General features: G+C 44.4%; 1 protein-coding gene across 3 annotated transcripts in view; it reads left to right on the forward strand.

Annotated features, from left to right (window-relative positions):
• Positions 1 to 17,849, forward strand: part of CASP10 (caspase 10) — a 29,538-nt gene extending 11,689 nt beyond the window's left edge. For all 3 annotated transcript variants that reach the window (XM_036319427.1, XM_036319429.1, XM_036319428.1), the window contains 4 exons: positions 4,578 to 4,657; positions 10,769 to 10,877; positions 11,749 to 12,241; positions 16,914 to 17,849. In XM_036319427.1, the coding sequence (XP_036175320.1) occupies positions 4,578 to 4,657; positions 10,769 to 10,877; positions 11,749 to 12,241; positions 16,914 to 17,076 (845 nt within the window). In that variant the 3' untranslated portion in view covers positions 17,077 to 17,849. The remainder of the gene's footprint in view (positions 1 to 4,577; positions 4,658 to 10,768; positions 10,878 to 11,748; positions 12,242 to 16,913) is intronic.
• The last annotated feature ends 858 nt before the right edge of the window (positions 17,850 to 18,707 follow it).

Genomic DNA, 18,707 nt, shown 5'->3' on the forward strand with positions numbered 1-18,707 from the left:
AGGTAAACACAGGGCAGGTGGGCAGAACTCTAGTTTTCATGTAGTAAGTGCCTCCCTGAGTCTTGTGGGCTGAGCTTTAGATCAGAAGAATTCTAATTTTGACTTTTCTTTTCCACAACCTACCTGCTGTGTAGTCTCCTTTGGGTTTTGAAAGAAAAACTCGTGTTTACTTCTACTAGCCCACCAGCACCCCAGGAACACCTCTGACCCCAGCTGTGTGGGGTTTTCCAGACCCAACAATTCTCTGTGGACACCAACTGTGTGTCCCACATTTGACTCACTTTTGACACGAACCAGAGTTAGCACAGACCCTAACTCCATTAGTGAAGGTCTCAGGCCCCCAAGACTGCCCCCCCTTCAGATGCCAATTACAAGTAGTGGGTCCCCAGAGTACGAACAGCATCTGTCCGATTTGGGTACAAGCCGGTGGGTCTCATAATCCCCACCTCAGGTTCAATAATTGGCTAGAATGGCTCCAGGACTCTGGAAACCTGAGTCCTTGCTAGATGACTGGATTATCAGGAAAAGAAACAGCCAAGCAGAAGAGATGCATAGGGTGAGGCGGGGGAAGGACCATGGCGCTCCCAGGCTCTCTGGAGGCAGTTCACCGTCCCCACACCTCCATGTTCACCAACCTGGAAGCCCTGTCCCATTTGTATCTGATTAGGACAGAAGCTCTGCTTAAGAACCACCAGGAGATCTTCCTCAGTTTTCTTGAGACTTGGTGTGACTTAGTATTTTAAAATTATTATTAAAATATGTGTAATAATTATAATAAAAATTAAAATTGAATAATGACAACAATACAGAGTATAGAAGGTAAAAGTCTCTCTCTTCTCCTTCCTCCACTGACAGCCCATACCCCAGAGATAACCACTGTTTGGAGTATGTTTTTGTAGCCTTTCTTTTTTTTAAATTTAATTTAATTTACATTTTAAAAATATATTTTTTATTGTTGATAGCATTACAGATATCTCCCATTTCCCCCCTCTTTACCCACTTCCTCCTAGCCCCTCCCCTCCCCCTAAGTCAGTGATGGCGAACCTATGACATGCGTGTCAGAGGTGACACGCAAACTCATTTTTTTGGTTGATTTTTCTTTGTTAAATGGCATTTAAATATATAAAATAAATATCAAAAATATAAATCTTTGTTTTACTATGGTTGCAAAGATCAAAAAATTTCTATATGTGACACGGCACCAGAGTTAAGTTAGGGTTTTTCAAAATGCTGACACGCCGAGCTCAGAAGGTTCGCCATCACCGCCCTAGGTCTTCACCACCCTATTGCCCATGTCCATAGGCTACGCATATAAGTATATAAGTTCTTTGGTTTATCTCTTCTCATCCCCCCACCCCACATTGAGGTATGTCAGCCTGTTCTCTGTCTCCATGCTTTGGGTCCTATTTTGTTGGTCAATTAATTTTTTTTATTAGATTCCTCATGTAGCCTTTCTTCTTTATAGAGACAATTGTGTGTGTGTGTGTGTGTGTGTGTGTGTGAAGATTAATATATATTTAAATAAGATCATGCTAATCATATTCCATACTTTACTTTATTCTTACCCAATATATCTGACATTTTCCCATAGCTCATTCTTATTAATGGTTCCACAGAAAATACATTTGATGTACATATCATATTTATTTAATTACCACTTTATAAAGCTGTGGTACATTTACACAATGGAATACTACACAGCTGTAAAAAAGAAGGAAATCTTACCCTTTTTGACAGCATGGATGGACCAGGAGAGTGTGATCTTAAGCCAGTCAGAGAAAGACAAATACAATATGATCTCACTAAAACGTGGAATCTAATGAACAAAACAAACTGATGAACAAAATGGATACATGGAATAGACTGGCTGGTGCCCGAGGGAGGGGGCTAGGAGTGACTGGATAAAGAGTGAAGGGATTAGCTAAAGAACATATATGCATGGACATGGACAACAGTGTGGTGAAGGCCAAGGGAGGGGCAGAGGAGGGGTGGAGGTGGGCAAAGGGCGGGAAAGGGGGACACCTGCAACAATGTCAACATTAAAAATGTTTAATAAAAAATGTATTAAAAACTAAACATTGACCTAAGAAAAAGGATTTTCTTTTTTTCTCTTTCTTCTTTCCCCTTCCTTATTTCTTTCTTTCCTTCCTTTTCTTTCCTTTCTTGTTCTTTTCTTTCCTGTTTTTCTTTTCCTTTTTCTTCTTTTTCTTTTAGTTATTATAGTCCGAGTTCTGGCTTTGATGCTGAGGCAATGCTTTTGTAATCTCTAGATGGCAATTATCTGATGTTGTAAGCACCATATGTTTAGAAATGGTATCTGGTAAAGTATATAGTAAATTTTAAGAACTAACAAAATTATTAAAATAATAAAAACAAAAAACAATAAGAAATAAAATAATACCAGGACTGAAAATAAAATGGTAAATAAAAATAATTTATAAGTTCACTTTTTCTTCTGAGTATATATATGTAGATCTCTTTAAGCAAATGGCATTACAAATTTATAGGTTTCTGTAAAATAATTTCTTTTGCTGATTCGTTACCTTGAACTGCTGCTGGTCAGATTGTTGTTTTCCGATCTGTGATTCTATTTGCTGCCTCCTAGGTAGTAACATTTCCTTAGATCAGGAAAGTGAATCATTGCCTTAAGGAGAGGGAGAAATAACTATTTTTTACTCTGTCTAGAGTAAATGTCAGCCTTGTTTAGAATATTCAAGTATAAAAAATAAAAAATTTTATACCTATGACTGTTAAGAAAAAGTTCATTGTTCTGAGAATACTACTAAGTCACTGAATTAAAATTTCCCTTGAGATGTGAATTACCTAAAATTTCATATCTTTAATATTCAAATGTTCATGGTTATTTTCTTAGAAATATTTTATAAATTGATATTAGAAAGAGGAAGGGAGGGGTGGGGAGGGATGGAGGGAGAGAGAGAGAAATATCCATGTGAGAGAGAAACATCTCTCACTCACCCCGACCAGGGATCAAACCCACAACCTGGGTATGTGCCCTGACGGGGAATCGAACCCTCTGCCTTTTAGTGTATGTTCCAACCAACTGAGCCACACTGGCCATGGAAAGAAATACTTTTAATAAGATGATTCAATCTTATTATTTTTTACTCTGGAATACAGAGTTTTAAGCAGCAAGTACGTAATACATCCTAGTGAATATACTGTGATAACACCTAAGTTCAAAGGCACTTATCTCTAGAAAAAAGGTGTATATACTTGGATGTTTTTACTTTTAAACATATTTTGTCTCATCACAATAATACAGGAACCACAATAAGGCATACTGAAGCATGGAAGGCCATCATCTATAATAAAAAAGCATAATATGCTAATTAGACTGGACATCCTTCCGCACGACTTTCCGGATGAAGCCAGGGCTGTGAGGGAAGCCGGTGCCGGCAAACAGGGGAAGGAAGGCCTACTCTTGCATGAATTTTGTGCATCGGGCCTCTGGTGTTATATAAAATTTGATACAAAAACTTAGGATCATGTTATAAATTAGATAATCATGTCAAAAATGTAAAAGTCCTATAAACTTGAAAGGTTAGAGCTTCAGGTACATAATACATTTTAAAATATAGTCCCCCAATTTTCCTATTGGTTGAAATAGGATTCCAGGAAACCTTTGTAAGGGCTTGTCCTGATGGCAGAAACATAATGTCGGCAGGCGATGCAGAAACTTCTCCGAAAAGTGCAGCTTGCTTAAGAGGCCCCTGTGCAGAAACGGCTGCGAGGCTCTGCTTTTTTAACATCTGAGCCCAGTGAGCCACCAAGAGCCCTTCTTACTCCTCAATGTTCACACTTCCTTCAAAAGCGAAAGAAAATGTCACTCATTGAAGCCTTGATTTTAGCAATAGTTTCACCACCTGTTGACAATTGGTATACCTGACACCATTGCTGACCACTTACCTCATGAGCTTCATCTTAAACTCCTGTAATTCAGCATTAGAAATTGCACCTGCTTTGGCAATCACTGGTATCATGCTCACCTTGTTGTCAAGGCTCTTCATGGTTAAGAGATCAAGTGTCTTCAGAGAGTGGCCCCTTGGTGAGATGAGGCAGAGGCCCGCATGGGTCTGAGGAGAGTGGTAGTTGAACCATGAACCTCCTGGTTCATGGGTCAATGCTCAACCACTGAGACACACCAGCCAGGTGAAAGTCTTTGAAGAGATGATGCTTAATCTTCAGTTCTTCTTGGAGCCAGGCCTCAAAATGAGCATCTATGCAGTCACTGCTGGTTGGTATGTCTCTTCTTTGTTTATCTGGTCACCAAGTCCCACTGTACTCACAATGGCCAATTGTAATTGAACATTACTTTATTGGAGTTCATATGCCTGAATTTTAGGTCTAACGTGGGTAAAATTCGAGGATTTACGGTCTTCAAAATTACTAATAATGTATTAATCAGCATTGATTTTCCAATTTCAGTCTCCTCAACACAGAGATTATTAAAACAGAAGCCTTGCTGAATGGATCTATTGACCAGCTGATGAGGCAAACTCTGAAAAGCAACGTAGCCAGACATCGTTAAAAAACGAATATTTTCTATTTTTTTGCAGAAGCTGAGCAAAACGAGGAAGAACTACTTTCTGCTTCAAACATTAATCAAATCCGTCAAGCCTTACCAGAAATTTCATCGGTATGTTGGTAAATGTTTGACCACCAGCTCTGCTCTCCACCCCCAGTCTCCAAGAAAGAGAGAGAGATAGAGACACCGATTTCCATCTGATTTCCAGTTACTAATAGGATATCAACTGTATTGCAGAATTTAAAAAATCTAACACTAGCTCTCACTTAGCTGGCTTGAGCTGACTCCAGGGCACTACTGTGTTGTGCTGTGCCATCTACTCTTATCTCTGGCGTCCAATCAGGGCTGGCCTCATGGGCATACAGCCTGTGCAATCACATACAGCCCAGGCTTTTTTAATGCTTTTTCACTGTCTTGAAATTATTTTTTTTAATGTTAAAAAAATTTCTTTTTAATTTTAGAGAGAGAGTGAGAAGGACAGAGAGATAGAAACATTGAGAGAGAGAGAGAGAGAGAGAAACACTGATGAAAGAGAAACATCCATCTGCTGCTTCCTGCAAGCCCCCTACTGGAAATTGAGCCTGAAACCTGGTCATGTGCCCTGACTGGGAATCTAACCGTGACTTCCTGGTTCATGGGTCGATGCTCAACCGCTGAGACACACCAGGCAGGTGAAATTCTTGGTTTATTTTAATCCTCACCTGAGGATATGTTTGCATTGATTTTTAGAGAGAGAGGAAGAGAGAGAGAGAGAGAGAGAGAGAGAGAGAGAGAGAGAGAGAGAAGATTGGTTGCCTCCAATATGTGCCTGGACCTCAGATCTAGCCTGCAACCTAGGTATGTGCCCTGACTGGGAATTGAACCTGTATTTATTGGTCGACTGCCAATGTTCCATCCAACTGAGCCACACTGGCCAGGGCTGTTTTGAAATTCTTAATAATGTATAGCTGTTGTTTTGCACTAGGCCCCACAAATTAGGTAACCAGACCTCCCCAGCGGACAAGAACGGAGTTTCTGTGGTGCCCAGCAACGGGAGGGTGGGAGAGAGGGAAACACGGGGGAATCTGCAATCTGTTCGTCACGACGTGAGCGAGACCGTTGGTAGACAGATGACGCTCTTCCCGGGCTTTGTTTCTTTCCAGCAGACGCGGGCAGTTCTATTTTGCCAAACTCTGTAACTCTGTTGGCATCAGTGAAGTTAGCTTGGCCTTGGAAATTTTTGTTTTTGTTTGTAATTGTGGTAAAATACAAATATCATAAAATTTATCATCTTAACCATTTTTAAAAAATATCTTTTTATTGATTTCAGAGAGAAAGGGAGTGGGGGGGGGAGAGACGGAGACATCAATGATGAGAGAGAATCACCGATTGGCTGCTTCTAGCACACCCCCCACTGGGAGTCAAGCCTGCGCACAGGGCATGTGCCTGACCGGAAGCAAACTGTGGTCTCCCAGTTTGTGGATCAACGCTCAACCACGGAGCCACGGGGGCCAGGCATATCATCTTAACCATTTTTAATGTACAGTTCAGTGCTGTTAGGTACACTCACATGGCTGTGTAACCAAACTCCTTCTCGAACTCTTTTTATTTTGTAAAACTTAAACTTTGTAGCCACTAAACAATAGCTTCTCATTTCCCACTCCTACCAGCTCTTAGCAAACACCCTTCTACTTTCTGTCTCTATGAACTTGACTACTCTAGGTACCTCATAGACTAGTAAACGGAGTCATACAATATTTGCCTTTTTGTGACTGGCTTATTTCGTTTCATGTATAATGTCCTCAACGTTCATCCATGTTAGAATTTTCTTCCTTTTAAAGGTTGAATAATGTTCTATTGTGTGGATAGCCCACACTTCGTTTATCCGCACCCACTGATGGCTACGTGGGTTGCTTCCACCTTTTGGCGACTGTGAATGATGCTGCTATGACCGTAGTACAAATATCTCCTCTAGATCCTGCTTTCAGTCCTTTTGGGTGTTTACCCAGAAGTGGAGTTGCTGGATCTTAGGGTCATTCTGTATTTCATCTTTTGAGGAACCACCATACTGTTTTCCACAGCAGCGGCATCCTTTCTGCCAATCATACACAAAGGATCCAGTTTCCCCACATCTTCGCCAGCACTTATTTTCCCGGTTTTTGACAGTAGCCATCCAAATGGGCTTGAGGTGGTATCTCGTTGTGGTTTCGATTCTCATTGCTTCGCTCATGATTAGTGATGTTGGGCATCCTTTCGTGTGCTTGTTGGCCATTTGTATGTCTTCTTTGGATAAATGGGTTGTTTTTAAATTGGGTTGTTTGTGGAAATTTTATTTTTTATTTAAAAAATTTTTCCATAGAGTTCCAGTCAAGATGATGGTGTAAGTAGACATGATATTCAGAACCTCTCACAACCACATCAAAATTACAACTAAGTTACAGAGCAACCATCATTCAGAATGCCTGAAATTAGCTGAACTGAAGTCCTGTAACTAAGGATATATAGAGGGAGCCACGTTGAGACTGGTAGGAAGGGTGGAGACATGGAACAGCCTGGTCCCACTCCCACATGTGGCACTTAAAAACCAGGAGGTATATCTCAACTGTGGAGGTCCCCTCTGAAAATACAGGAGTCCCAGCACAACAGCAGGGCCCCCAGCCCAGGGTTCCAGTGCTGGGAGGACAAGGCCCCGTCACTTCCAGCTGTGAAAACTAGTGGCTGAGTGAGACGAAGGGCTCCGGAGTCCCAGGCATGGTGCATGAAGGCCCCACACACTGACTCACTCGGGCTCCCTTGCTCTGAAAATTCTCGCCACTGTGTCTTCGTGGACCCTTCCCCTTTGGAAGAAGGGAGTTGATTCTCTTCTTGTCACTTTCCAGTGGCCTTTTCTATGGCTGGAGATGAGGCATCTGTCCTTTTCTGCATCACATCACTTTTTGGTAACATTTACATTTCAGGTTCATTGTAAGGGATACAACTCAAGAACATCCATATGGAAGAGATCCATAGGGCAAGAGATGAGAGGTGGGAGTGGCAGGGAGCTTCCGTACCTTCTCAGGGCACACCCCCTCAATGTGTTTGCCAACCCAGCAAGTCTAGATTTTCAACTCTCCTCCTAACTCTGTGAATTTCCTGCACTTCTTCTTTCCTCAACATGAGGGGACTTGGCAAGATGAGCTTGCAAGGAGTAATGGTAGATGTTCCCAATGCACTTTTTATAACTTGGATCAGGATGGCACAAAGAGATATATTTTACATATAGCAAGTTATTCACTGTGACTTGGGAGAAGGTTTACAGATTAGTGGAGAATTCATTTCTTATCTCAATTCAGAGCGAGCCAATGAACGCATGGATTATACCAGGCTTTTCTATGGGAGGGTGAAGAGGTGGCTTCCACTTGGAAAGCCCGACATAACAGCTTCCGGGGAATGCAAGCAACCCTTCAGAATTCGGACACCCTCTGTGAGGAGGGAGGGAACCTCTGGTGGCCCTGAGGCGCCAGGCTAGCAGGGACAGAGTGGGATGTTGAGTCTGAGGATGTCTGCTATGGTGCTGCCTGCAGAGGGAGAGAGGCCAGAGGGAGGGGCTCGGCAATGGTGTGTGTATTTCCTTGAATCCTTGCCCAGAAACCATAACCTCAGGGAAATATTTCAGGCTCTGCCATTGGGAGAACCCGCTTGTGAACAAACTGGTTATTGGTTCCACACGCTCCACTTCCCCAGGAATCTTAGCTGGGAGGTTATGTGATATGGTGTTGGTGAGAATTAACCATTATTGAGTATGTGTCATGTGCTAGGCCAGTGATGGCGAACCTATGACACACGTGTCAGAGGTGACACGCGAACTCATTTTTTGGTTGATTTTTCTTTGTTAAATGGCATTTAAATATATAAAATAAATATCAAAAATATAAGTCTTTGTTTTACTATAGTTGCAAATATCAAAAAATTTCTATATGTGACACGGCACCAGAGTTAAGTTAGGGTTTTTCAAAATGCTGGCACGCCGAGCTCAAAAGGTTCGCCACCACTGCGCTAGGCACTGTTCTAAGAGCTTTCTAGGGCTTATCTCATTTAATTCTTCAATCACATTATCACTGAATGATGAGGAAACCGAGACCCAAGAGGCCAAGTACTTTGCTGAAAGCCAAAGTGGCTAGAAAGGAATGGAGCTGGAGTTTGGCAGTCTGACCCCAGAGCTTGCCCTCCAAACACCCGGCTTCACTGGGTAGCTGCGGGAGCTCAGGCAACGGCTTTACTTCTTTGATAAGTAAACAAGTTTCTTTCAGTTTTGCAATTCTGCGGTTTCCCAGTTAAAACATGGCTCCCTGGGACCTCACCTTCTCCAAGGTGAGGAGGAATGCGCAGGTGCACCTCTTTGTATGACAGCAGCTGGGGTCCTTTTCAGTGTGTTTTCTGGTCTGGTGTATACTAGACTTGCTCAGCCTGAGGTGAGCACCCAGGACAGACCCTTCATCTTAACCATAGTTAATAACTGACTCAGAGGCTGGGGCGGAGCTCGCCAGATTCTACTGAAGTCTGGCTGGTGGGCCAAGAAAAGTTTCAAGAGATATTTTCCTGTTATTGTTCTGGGACAACTCATTCTTGGCTTCCTCTTTATGATGGATCCTTAGTCAGAGGAACCAGGGAGTTTGCAGAAACCCTTCAAAGCACTGCAGTCCTCAGCCAATGCCAAAACCCTGACTAAGTAATCCCAGGGCTATGGACTGATTTTTGTCTTTCCCAGACTGAGTCTCTGAGCCTTTTTTCTTTAATTTTTAAAATTGATTTTATTTATGTTTATTTTATTGTTGACAGTATTATAGATGTCCCCCATTTCTCATCCTTTACCCCCTTCCTCCCAGTCCCTGCCCCACTGCAGGCCTTCTCCACACTATTGTCTGTGTCCATTGGTTGTGCATATACGCATGAGTTCTTTGGTAAATCTCTTCCCATCTCCCACTTTCTTCTCCTTCGTATCTGCTCAGTGACTGTACCCAAACAAGCTTTCTAACAGAAATATTTGATCTGATTCATGTGGTATTGACTCTCAACTCACCTTGTGTAAGGATATCTAAGTGAGGAGATAATATTTGAAGAAAATAAGTATTTCTCTTTCTTGGTGACCAAGTAACCCTGGTCTCTATGGAGATGTTGGGACCATCTGCTTACAGTCTAACTTCTGGAACCAGCACAAAGGTCTGGACAATTTCTTTGGGAGAGTTTCCAACTGGGGTCTCACCCTTAGTGGCTTTGAGGGCTCAAAGTTCTTTGTGTCTGTCTTGGATCTTCTTCCTCTTTCTGTGATCATCTCTGTCCTTCCTACCTTTCTTTATAACCTTCAGAAGTGTGCTGACACTTGCTATGGAGGGGACACTATTGCCCTTTCAGTCACACATACTTTTTTAAAAAAATATATTTTATTGATTTTTTACAGAGAGGAAGGGAGAGAGATAGAGAGTTATAAACATCGATGAGAGAGAAACATCGATCAGCTGCCTCCTGCACATCTCCCACTGGGGATGTGCCCGCAACCAAGGTACATGCCCTTGACCGGAATCGAACCTGGGACCTTTCAGTCCGCAGGCCGACGCTCTATGCACTGAGCCAAACCGGTTTTGGCAGTCACACATACTTTTAAAATTATTTCCAGAAAGGGAATTTCTTTTTTATCTACTGATGCCACTTCTTTTCCATTTGGATTCAAGCTGTACCATGTTTTCAGGAAATCATTTTAGCCACACAGAGGCCCTGATGAAGCCAACTCAGATAATTTATAATCATAGGCTGTTTGTGATAGCCTTCAGAAATAATTGCATACATTTTAAAATCCCCACTGTGATTGCTACCAAAGAGATTTCTCTGGTTTTGGAGAAAACAGATCACTGAATCCTACCATCTGAAAAAAATTATCATTTGATATTTTTGTTGTCTTGTTAGGTCCTTACCTATGCTTTCTTCACTTTGCTAATCCAAAAAGGAAGATGCTTTTGCATAAACCCTGGGTTTTCCAAAGTTAAAAAACATACTCTGTTATTTGACACTGAGAATAGACATTTTGCAATTAAACCAGGTGAAGTCTGAATTTTAGTCAGGGCCTGGCCATTGATTAATTCCAGACCAGACCCAGGATCTTGAGAATTCTCTGCCTTTAGTATCAATAAATGGAGTGGTTGGTTAGAAGCATTAAACTCTTAAAGTGAAGATTCTCTAATAAGTGGTTCCATCTCTTCTTCTTTCAAGGAGGAAACTGTGTACAGGATGGATCATGAACATAGAGGCTACTGTGTTGTTATCAACAACCAGAACTTTACCTCACTGTCAAAAAGACAAGGGACTGATAAAGACGCTGGTAAGAAAGGCTGTAATAGAATATCGAATGGAAGCTGGGGATCTTAAAATCATTTTTCATTTTCATATTTTCTTTCTGTAATTTTTAATCTTCCATTTAATGTAAGGATGATGTTACAAATGTTTCAAAGCCTCCTATACACGCCTAGTGTTTTAGTCTATCTAGGCTGCCATATCAAACAACCAAGACTGGGTGGCTTATAACCAACCAATCTGTATTTCTCATGGTTCTGAAGGCTGGGACGTCTAAGATCAAGGCTATGGGGTTTCAGTGTCTGGTGAGAGTGTGGTTCCTACATGGCTATCTTCTCACTGTAACCTCACTTGGGGTTTCTTTATGGGCTCAACCCTCATGGCCTAAGCACCTCTCGAAGGCCCCCATTTCTAATGCCCATACCTTGAGGGTTAGGATTTCAACATGTGAATTTTGGGGAGACACAAACTTTTAGACCATAGCACCTGGGATGTCAGCAACCTGCTTACAGCGTGAAAAGGGCCCCTGACCACATATGATTATGTGATGTAGGCGCGGGCATGCTGGGTCAGTTTGAGAAAACCTGTGTTTGAGCTCTGGCTCTACCACTATCTGGGATTTGTGACCACGGGAGAGTCACAGAGCCTCAGCTCCTCACCCATGAAGGAGAATGGACTCTGGCCTCTGCTCACTCGCAGGGCCATTGTGATAGCACTGTGGGTGCTATAAAAAGGCAGGTTAATTATAAAATTTTATTGTTATGAAAGTAAAACATAATCCAAAGTTTCAGGATATTTGCTGTGCAATTTGTATAACTATTTGCATTGTTTGACCCCTTTTATTTCATTTTGCTCTATTTTATGTCATCATTCATCCCCCCACTTTTTTTTTTTAACAGAGTGCCTGAAGCATGTGTTCCAGTGGCTTGGATTCAACGTAGATATGCGGGTTGATGTAACTAAAGAACGCCTGGACGAAATTCTGCAAGAATATAAGAGCCATCCAGACCATGCCGACGGAGACTGTTTTGTGTTCTGTTTTCTGACCCACGGGCAACTTGCAAGTGTCTACTCTTCAGACGAGGCCCTCATTCCCATCTGGGAGATCATGTCTCACTTTACGGCCCAGCAGTGCCCTGGTCTGGCTAACAAACCCAAACTCTTTTTCATCCAGGCCTGTCAAGGAGGAGAGATACAATCTTCTGTATCCATTGAAGCAGATGCTGTAAATCCCGAGTCAGGAAATTCTCCCCCTAAGAACACTATTCCTGCGGAAGCAGATTTCCTTCTTGGCCTGTCCACTGTCCCCGGCTACGTATCTTTTCGTCACAAGACAGAGGGGAGCTGGTATATTCAATCTCTGTATAACTGTTTGAAGAAATTGGTCCCAAGGTAAGAGTTTCACATTGTTCTATCCACCTACCTGTTTATCCATCCATCTATTCACCTACCCGTCCATCCCTCCATTCATCCATCCATCCATCCATCCATCCATCCAACAAACCTGTATTGAGAACCAACATATAGCTGGAAACGAAGATATGGAATAAAAAAAAGACACAGTCCTGGTCCTCACGCTGCTCACAACTAGAGGGACTGACAAGCAGATGGGGAAGAGCATGCCCCTGTGGTAGACATATACTGTAGAGCACAGGTGTTATGGGAACACATAGAACTGGTACCTCACCCAGATTTGGAGGACCAGGGGAAACTTCTAACTGCGGTGAAAGACGTGTTGAGCAGAGGGCGCAGCATATATAAAAGCATGGGGGCCTTTAATGTGTTCCTTCCTTTATTAATTTATTAGTCACGCATATTTAGTGAGTGCCTATGTGCTGCCTGTGGGCCATATGCTTGGTCTTCTGCCTTTGCTCTGACAACTGTCCTTCTGCCTCTGCCACATGCTCCTTACCTGGTTTCCTGGAAATGAGCCTTCACCAAGGTTCTGCCCTGGACCGCCCCCCCCCCTCTCCCCTCCCCTCCCCTCCCCTTCTCTCCCCTCCCTGGGTAGTTTTCGCTATCCCCGGAGGCCACTAGGCATCTCCATAGAAATGGCTCCCAAATTGCCATCTCTGAGTTCTGCCATCTCTGAAGTTTAGCTTCATCCAATTTTATGTCCTCAGCGCCTGGCATAGTATCTGACGTATTGTTGAGCTTGGTAACTCTTTGCTGCACCAATGAATGAGTGACCAAGTCAACCTCATTCTGAAGGTCATTCTTACACATTTTCACAACCTGCCAGACACCCTACCTTTGCGTTGCCCTCGGACCTCACATCCCGTATGAACATCCTGAATCCATCTGCTCAGCCCGCTCCGGGAGCTCCTACTCCCGAGTGCCATCTCTGGAAATGGCCACGATGTTCTGGGAATTTAAGATAGCGAATCCGGATTGGAGCCTCGAGGGACCTAAGCTTTTCTCTCTCTTTTGCCAACCTCTCCATCCGCACCATAGCCGTCAGAGACCGAAGTCCTGCGGCTTCAGGGACGAGGCAATACTTTACCGAGGGACACTGTGTGCCTGCTAGACCGGACTGAGCTAGGGGCGAGGGAGGTGGCTGTAAATCAGAGACAAAAACCTCTTCTCCGGGTTCCGGTCGCTGGGCCGAGGGAAGAGCGGAGGGAAGGGCGGGCAGCACCGGCACCAGATGCGGAGCGGGAGGGGGGCGGGGCGGGGTGGGCGGGGGCGCGGGAGCTACCACGCCAGCCGCCCCGGACATCCATGAGGACCATGATTCCTGCATGGAGGAGGCAGCCGAATCCAACCGCGACCCCCAGTTTGAGCCCGTGGTTTCCCTTCCTGAGCAAGAAATGAAAGCCCGGGACGAAGATGAAGAGGAACGTTTCCAAATGCGGCCAAAGCTGTTTCGATTCGCTTCCGAGAACCATCGGCCAGCCTCCGAGCACCGAGGGAAGGAGGCCCGGCGACGCCCAGCTCCCGAAGCAGAAGGAAAGGGACATCGCCTCCTCCCGCGGGGGGACCGGACCTTGAAGACACGCGCCCACCGCTCTCTCCCCTCCCCATCCAGCGACGGGGCCGAACCAGAACCAGAACCAGCGCCGGCAGGGACCGCGCCGGGCACGGAACACCCAGGCCCCTTGCGGATGAGCGCCCCACGCCATGCGCTTCCTCGATGCTGAACCTGCACGGAAACCTGCACGGAAACCGAGACGAAGCTTGAAGAACGCAGGGCAGAGAGGGAAGGGAGGAGGACTGGGCAGGAGCGATAGTGCCGAGATCTTAGAGGCCGGAAAGCCAGAAGGTCTTTCGGTGGAGGAGACTCGGGAGAAAGCCGAGGAGAAGCAATAAGCCCTCTGCCCTTGTTTTCTGTTCCTTTTTTTTTTTTAAACATATTTTTATTTATTTCAGAGAGGAAGAGAGAGAGAAATATTAATGATGAGAGAGAATCCCCGATTGGCTGCCCTCTGCACGCCCCACACTGGGGCCTGAGCCCTCAGCCCGGGCATGTGCCTGCCTGGGAATGGAACCGTGACCTCCCAACCCACAGGTCAACGCTCCACCACCCAACCACGCCCACTGGGCTCCTTTTTCCTTTTTTAAAAATTTGCCCCCCCCTTCTTTTCCGTTTGTTTTTGTGAGGGACTTTATATAAAGAACTGAATCCCAACATTCAGGTGTTCTGGTCGTTTGGAAGTTTTTGCCCTATTGGAGACCCCCCGTCATGAAAATGCACTGTGCGAACTTTCTTTTCCATCGTGGGAACACTCATTTATAGTCATCACACATAGTGAATAAGCAACTCATTCGAAAACTTAAAAAAAGAAATCCCTTCTCCATGTAGCGTACAGTCCAGTAAGAGGTAGACATATAATAAAACTGTAAGTAAATGAGAATTTAAGTTAATAAGATAATTTTAGAAGTGATGCCTGCTACAAAGAAAGCAAAACAGGATCATGATATGGGGGGAGGAGGGCAAGGAGGTGCTTGAGAAGGCTTCTTGGGAGAGGTGATCCTGGGAGTGGCTGAATGCTGAGGAGTCAGCCACAGCAAGATTTCAGGAGAGAGAGAACAGCAGGGTGGAGGGACTAAGTAAGAATCAGGCAGGGCTTACATTCCCATCTGAAAAATAACAATGCTGCCCTAGCTCAGTGGTCGGCAAACTCATTAGTCAACAGAGCCAAATATCAACAGTACAACGATTGAAATTTCTTTTGAAAGCCAAATTTTTTAAACTTAAACTATATAGGTAGGTACACTGTTATTAACTTAATTAGGGTACTCCTAAGCTGGCCTTTGCTAGAAACTTCCTCAATCTGATTGAGGTACGTTCGCTGAGGTCGACCCCTTCCAACTCTCCCATCCACACTCGTCTTGTATACTTGTTTCGTCTATCTCCTTTCCGAAAACTGACTTCTGCGCATGGGCCACGAAGTTTTAATCTCACTGTATGTGCGCCCGCACGTGGTATTTTGTGGAAGAGACACACTCAAGGGGCCAAAGACGCATGTGGCTCGCGAGCCGCGGTTTGCCAACCACTGCCCTAGCTGGTTTGACTCAGTGGGTAGAGCATCAGCCTGCAGACTGAAGGATCCCAGGTTCGATTCCGGTCAAGGGCATGTACCTTGGTTGCAGGCTCCTTCCTGGCCGGGGGTGGGGTGGGGGGGTGGGGGGGGGGGCCCTGGTCAGGGCACTTGCAGGAGCCAACCAATCGATGTGTTTCTCTCACATCAATATTTCTCTGTCTTTCCCTCTCTCTTCCACTCTCTCTAAAAATCAATGGAACAATATCCTCAGGCGAGGATTAAAAAAATAATAATGAAAACTAATGATGATGACGAGAAGTAGCAGTAATACTAATCATACTAACAGTGATGGTCAGTGGAATATTGCAGCCGGTGTTCTAAGTGCTTTACATAAATTACCTTATTTAATTCCCATGGCATTCCCTAAAATGAGTACTATAATGGTCTTCATTTTAGAGCTGAGAAAACGGAAGCATAGGAAAGTAAGTAACCTGCTTAAGACTGCATGGTCCGTGAGTGACAGAGCTATGATTCAAACTTGAGTCTGTCTGAAGAACCTATGTGTTGCTTCTGATGGTGTGTATTGCCCGCCTCTGGAACAGTCATGCTAGTAAATGCTGCACAGCCTGCAAGCCCAGGCTCACATGCTCTCTCCTCTCTGGAGCCTTCTCTTCTCCCGGCCAGGAGTTCTGTCTTTCTCCTTCAAACTTTCAACAGAACTTTGACCTTTTCAGATGGCATTGATCACATTCTGCCTTGTATTATGAATTTGGTGTCTATGCATTCCTTGGTACATGTTTTATGTCTGCATTTTAAGTGTTTCAGATCAAGAATTGTATCACTTTCATCTCTGTATCCCTCTCCAAACCAAGAATAGAGAGGACATTATTAAGAGGGCTCTCTTTCTCCACCTCTATCATCTGCCTGTCTATTCTTTCCATCTTTCTATCATCCATCCATCCATCTATTTATCTAGCTAGCTATCAGCTTGAAGGAAGACAAATAATTATATGTAAAATTCCTTTGTGGACTAAGTACATTAAAATGCAAGCTGTAATTATTATAATGTCCTTCAACACTGAATGTAGAATTGAAAATTTTATGTAATTTAGAATTTCTTTTTTTAATTTCAGAGGTATTTCTTTTCTTTTTTTTGTTTTGTTAATCTTCACTCGAGAACACTTTTCCATTGATTTTTAGGAAGAGTGGAAGAGAGAGGGAAAGACAGAGAGAAACATCGATGTGAGAGAAACACATCAAGTGCTTGCCTCTTGCACGAGCCCTGACTGGGGCCTGGGCCGGGGAGGAGCCTGCAACCAAAGTTCATGCCCTTGACTGGAATCGAATCCTGGACCCTTTGGTCCACAGGCTGACGCTCTATCCACTGAGCCAAACCAGCTAGGGCCAGAAATATTTCTTTATAGTTGGCAGGATTCCAGTTAGAATCTGGATCTGTTGGGCTAGGAAGGAGTCACATGATTTATGGTCTTATTTCTTTTTTTTTATATAGTCTTATTTCTAAGACCTGGTACATGATTTCTGTCTCCTGATTGAAAATATGTTTTCTTCTCTGCCTGCAGACATGAAGATATCTTATCCATCCTCATTGCTGTCAATAATGATGTGAGTCGACGAGGTGTAACGATGAAACAGATCCCTCAACCTCAGTACACACTACGTAAAAAAGTCATATTCCCTGTGCCCCTGGGGGAACCTCCAGAGAGGGTTTTCACTGACTCTTAGACTTGAAAGGAACCTTCTCTTCCAACTTCCCACCCAGCATAGGAATCAGTGACAGATGGTGAACTGGCCTTCGTCTGTCACTCTAGCAATAAGAAATGTTCTACTTTCTGACACAGTAAATTCTGTGTCCCCCCCCTTCCCCTTTTAAACAAATCTAAATGCTACAAAACTTTTTTCTTTTTAATTATTGATGCCTTGGGTTATAATCTTGGCTTTTGCTCTGCACCCTGAGAAAAAAGCAATTGACTTTGGTTTATGTAGCTGTGAAGGAAAAGGTGGAACGAGGGACATTTTAAGGTTCCCCTTCGCTCTAGGAACCAATGTCCTTAGATTTCCCCTCTCCTTGACCACTCCTTGTTATAAGGGACCACTCCTGTGTCCCCTCCCCATGGCCCTGTTTTGGACATTGACCAATGATGAGATCACAAGATCATGGTTTCCAACCCTCCCAAAGCTTTCCTTCTGCACACCTCCTGAGGGGAACCTTTGGTTTACAGCCACGCCCGCCTGCTTCCGTGTTCAGGAAGGTGTTGCTGCAGGAACTGGGCTGGCTCTAGGAAATGACACGCTCAGCTACTCCGGGAGCAGAAACTTTACAACCTGATGCTACTTCCCTGTCGGTCAGGACCTTGCAGAGGCTGGTGACAGAACACTCAACGCAGACTGAGGAAAGCAAAGGACTTACTGCCTCTGCCACTTGAACACATGATGCGTGGTGCTGACTTCCGGGGAGGCCTGAGTCGGGACTCTGGGGTACAGCGTGTGTCTCCCGGCTTGGGGGTGGTGGGGATGGTGGGGGTGGGGGGTGGGGGGGCCCTCAGGGTTGGCAGCTGCACTAACATGCTTGGCTCTTCCAGCCAAAGGAAGTGGAGAGGAGCAGCTTGGGGGACCCACGCTCGCTGTTTACAGGAACTGTTGCCCCTTCTTGGCCAGAGAGGTGTCTGCCTGTGGAGGGCTACGCCTGTGGATAGGTGGCTCTGTATGGAAGCCTGACGCTTCTAAAATTAAGGTTTTGAACATTTCTATGTATGTGAACTCTGTTTTCAATTTCAAGAGGAATTTCTCTTTTTTAATTCTTGGAAAGAGGGAGATGGAAAGAGCTGCGGTTAAGACCTTCGTGTACAGATGAGGAAGCTGCGGTCCCAGGAGGCAGGTCAACGTGCTGCAGCCTTCCAGCCGGCTATTGTTTACGTGATTCATTTCCCATGGAAGCGAGCTGAGCAGTCACGGGACGTAGTGGGGCTTTATGAACGGCCCCTTGGATATGCAGAGGCTCATGAAAGACGTCGGGGAATGAAGAACATTCTCAGTGATGTCTGATTTTATAGTCAGATTCATTTATGGTGAACTTTCTAGGAGAAATGGTCATGAGAACCTTGTTAATGTAACTAGTAATCACGTGGATTTGAATGTAGCTTGGCAAAGGAACCCGTATGTCAGGATGGTCTTCTAAAACTGTGGTTCATACATGTCAGAGGAACAGCTGGTGGTTACAGTCTTTGTTCAGTTGCATATGCACAGCTGTTGGCCACTTACCAGTCCTCCTCTACAGGGAAGCATGGCGTGGGGCAGAGCAGAGAGTCGCGGGTAGAAGCTTTGGGTTTGTGATGCCCTGTGACGCCCTTGCTCTA

The sequence above is a fragment of the Myotis myotis genome, unplaced genomic scaffold (genome assembly GCF_014108235.1).
Source record: "Myotis myotis isolate mMyoMyo1 unplaced genomic scaffold, mMyoMyo1.p scaffold_m19_p_8, whole genome shotgun sequence".
NCBI classification, from domain to species: domain Eukaryota; kingdom Metazoa; phylum Chordata; class Mammalia; order Chiroptera; family Vespertilionidae; genus Myotis; species Myotis myotis.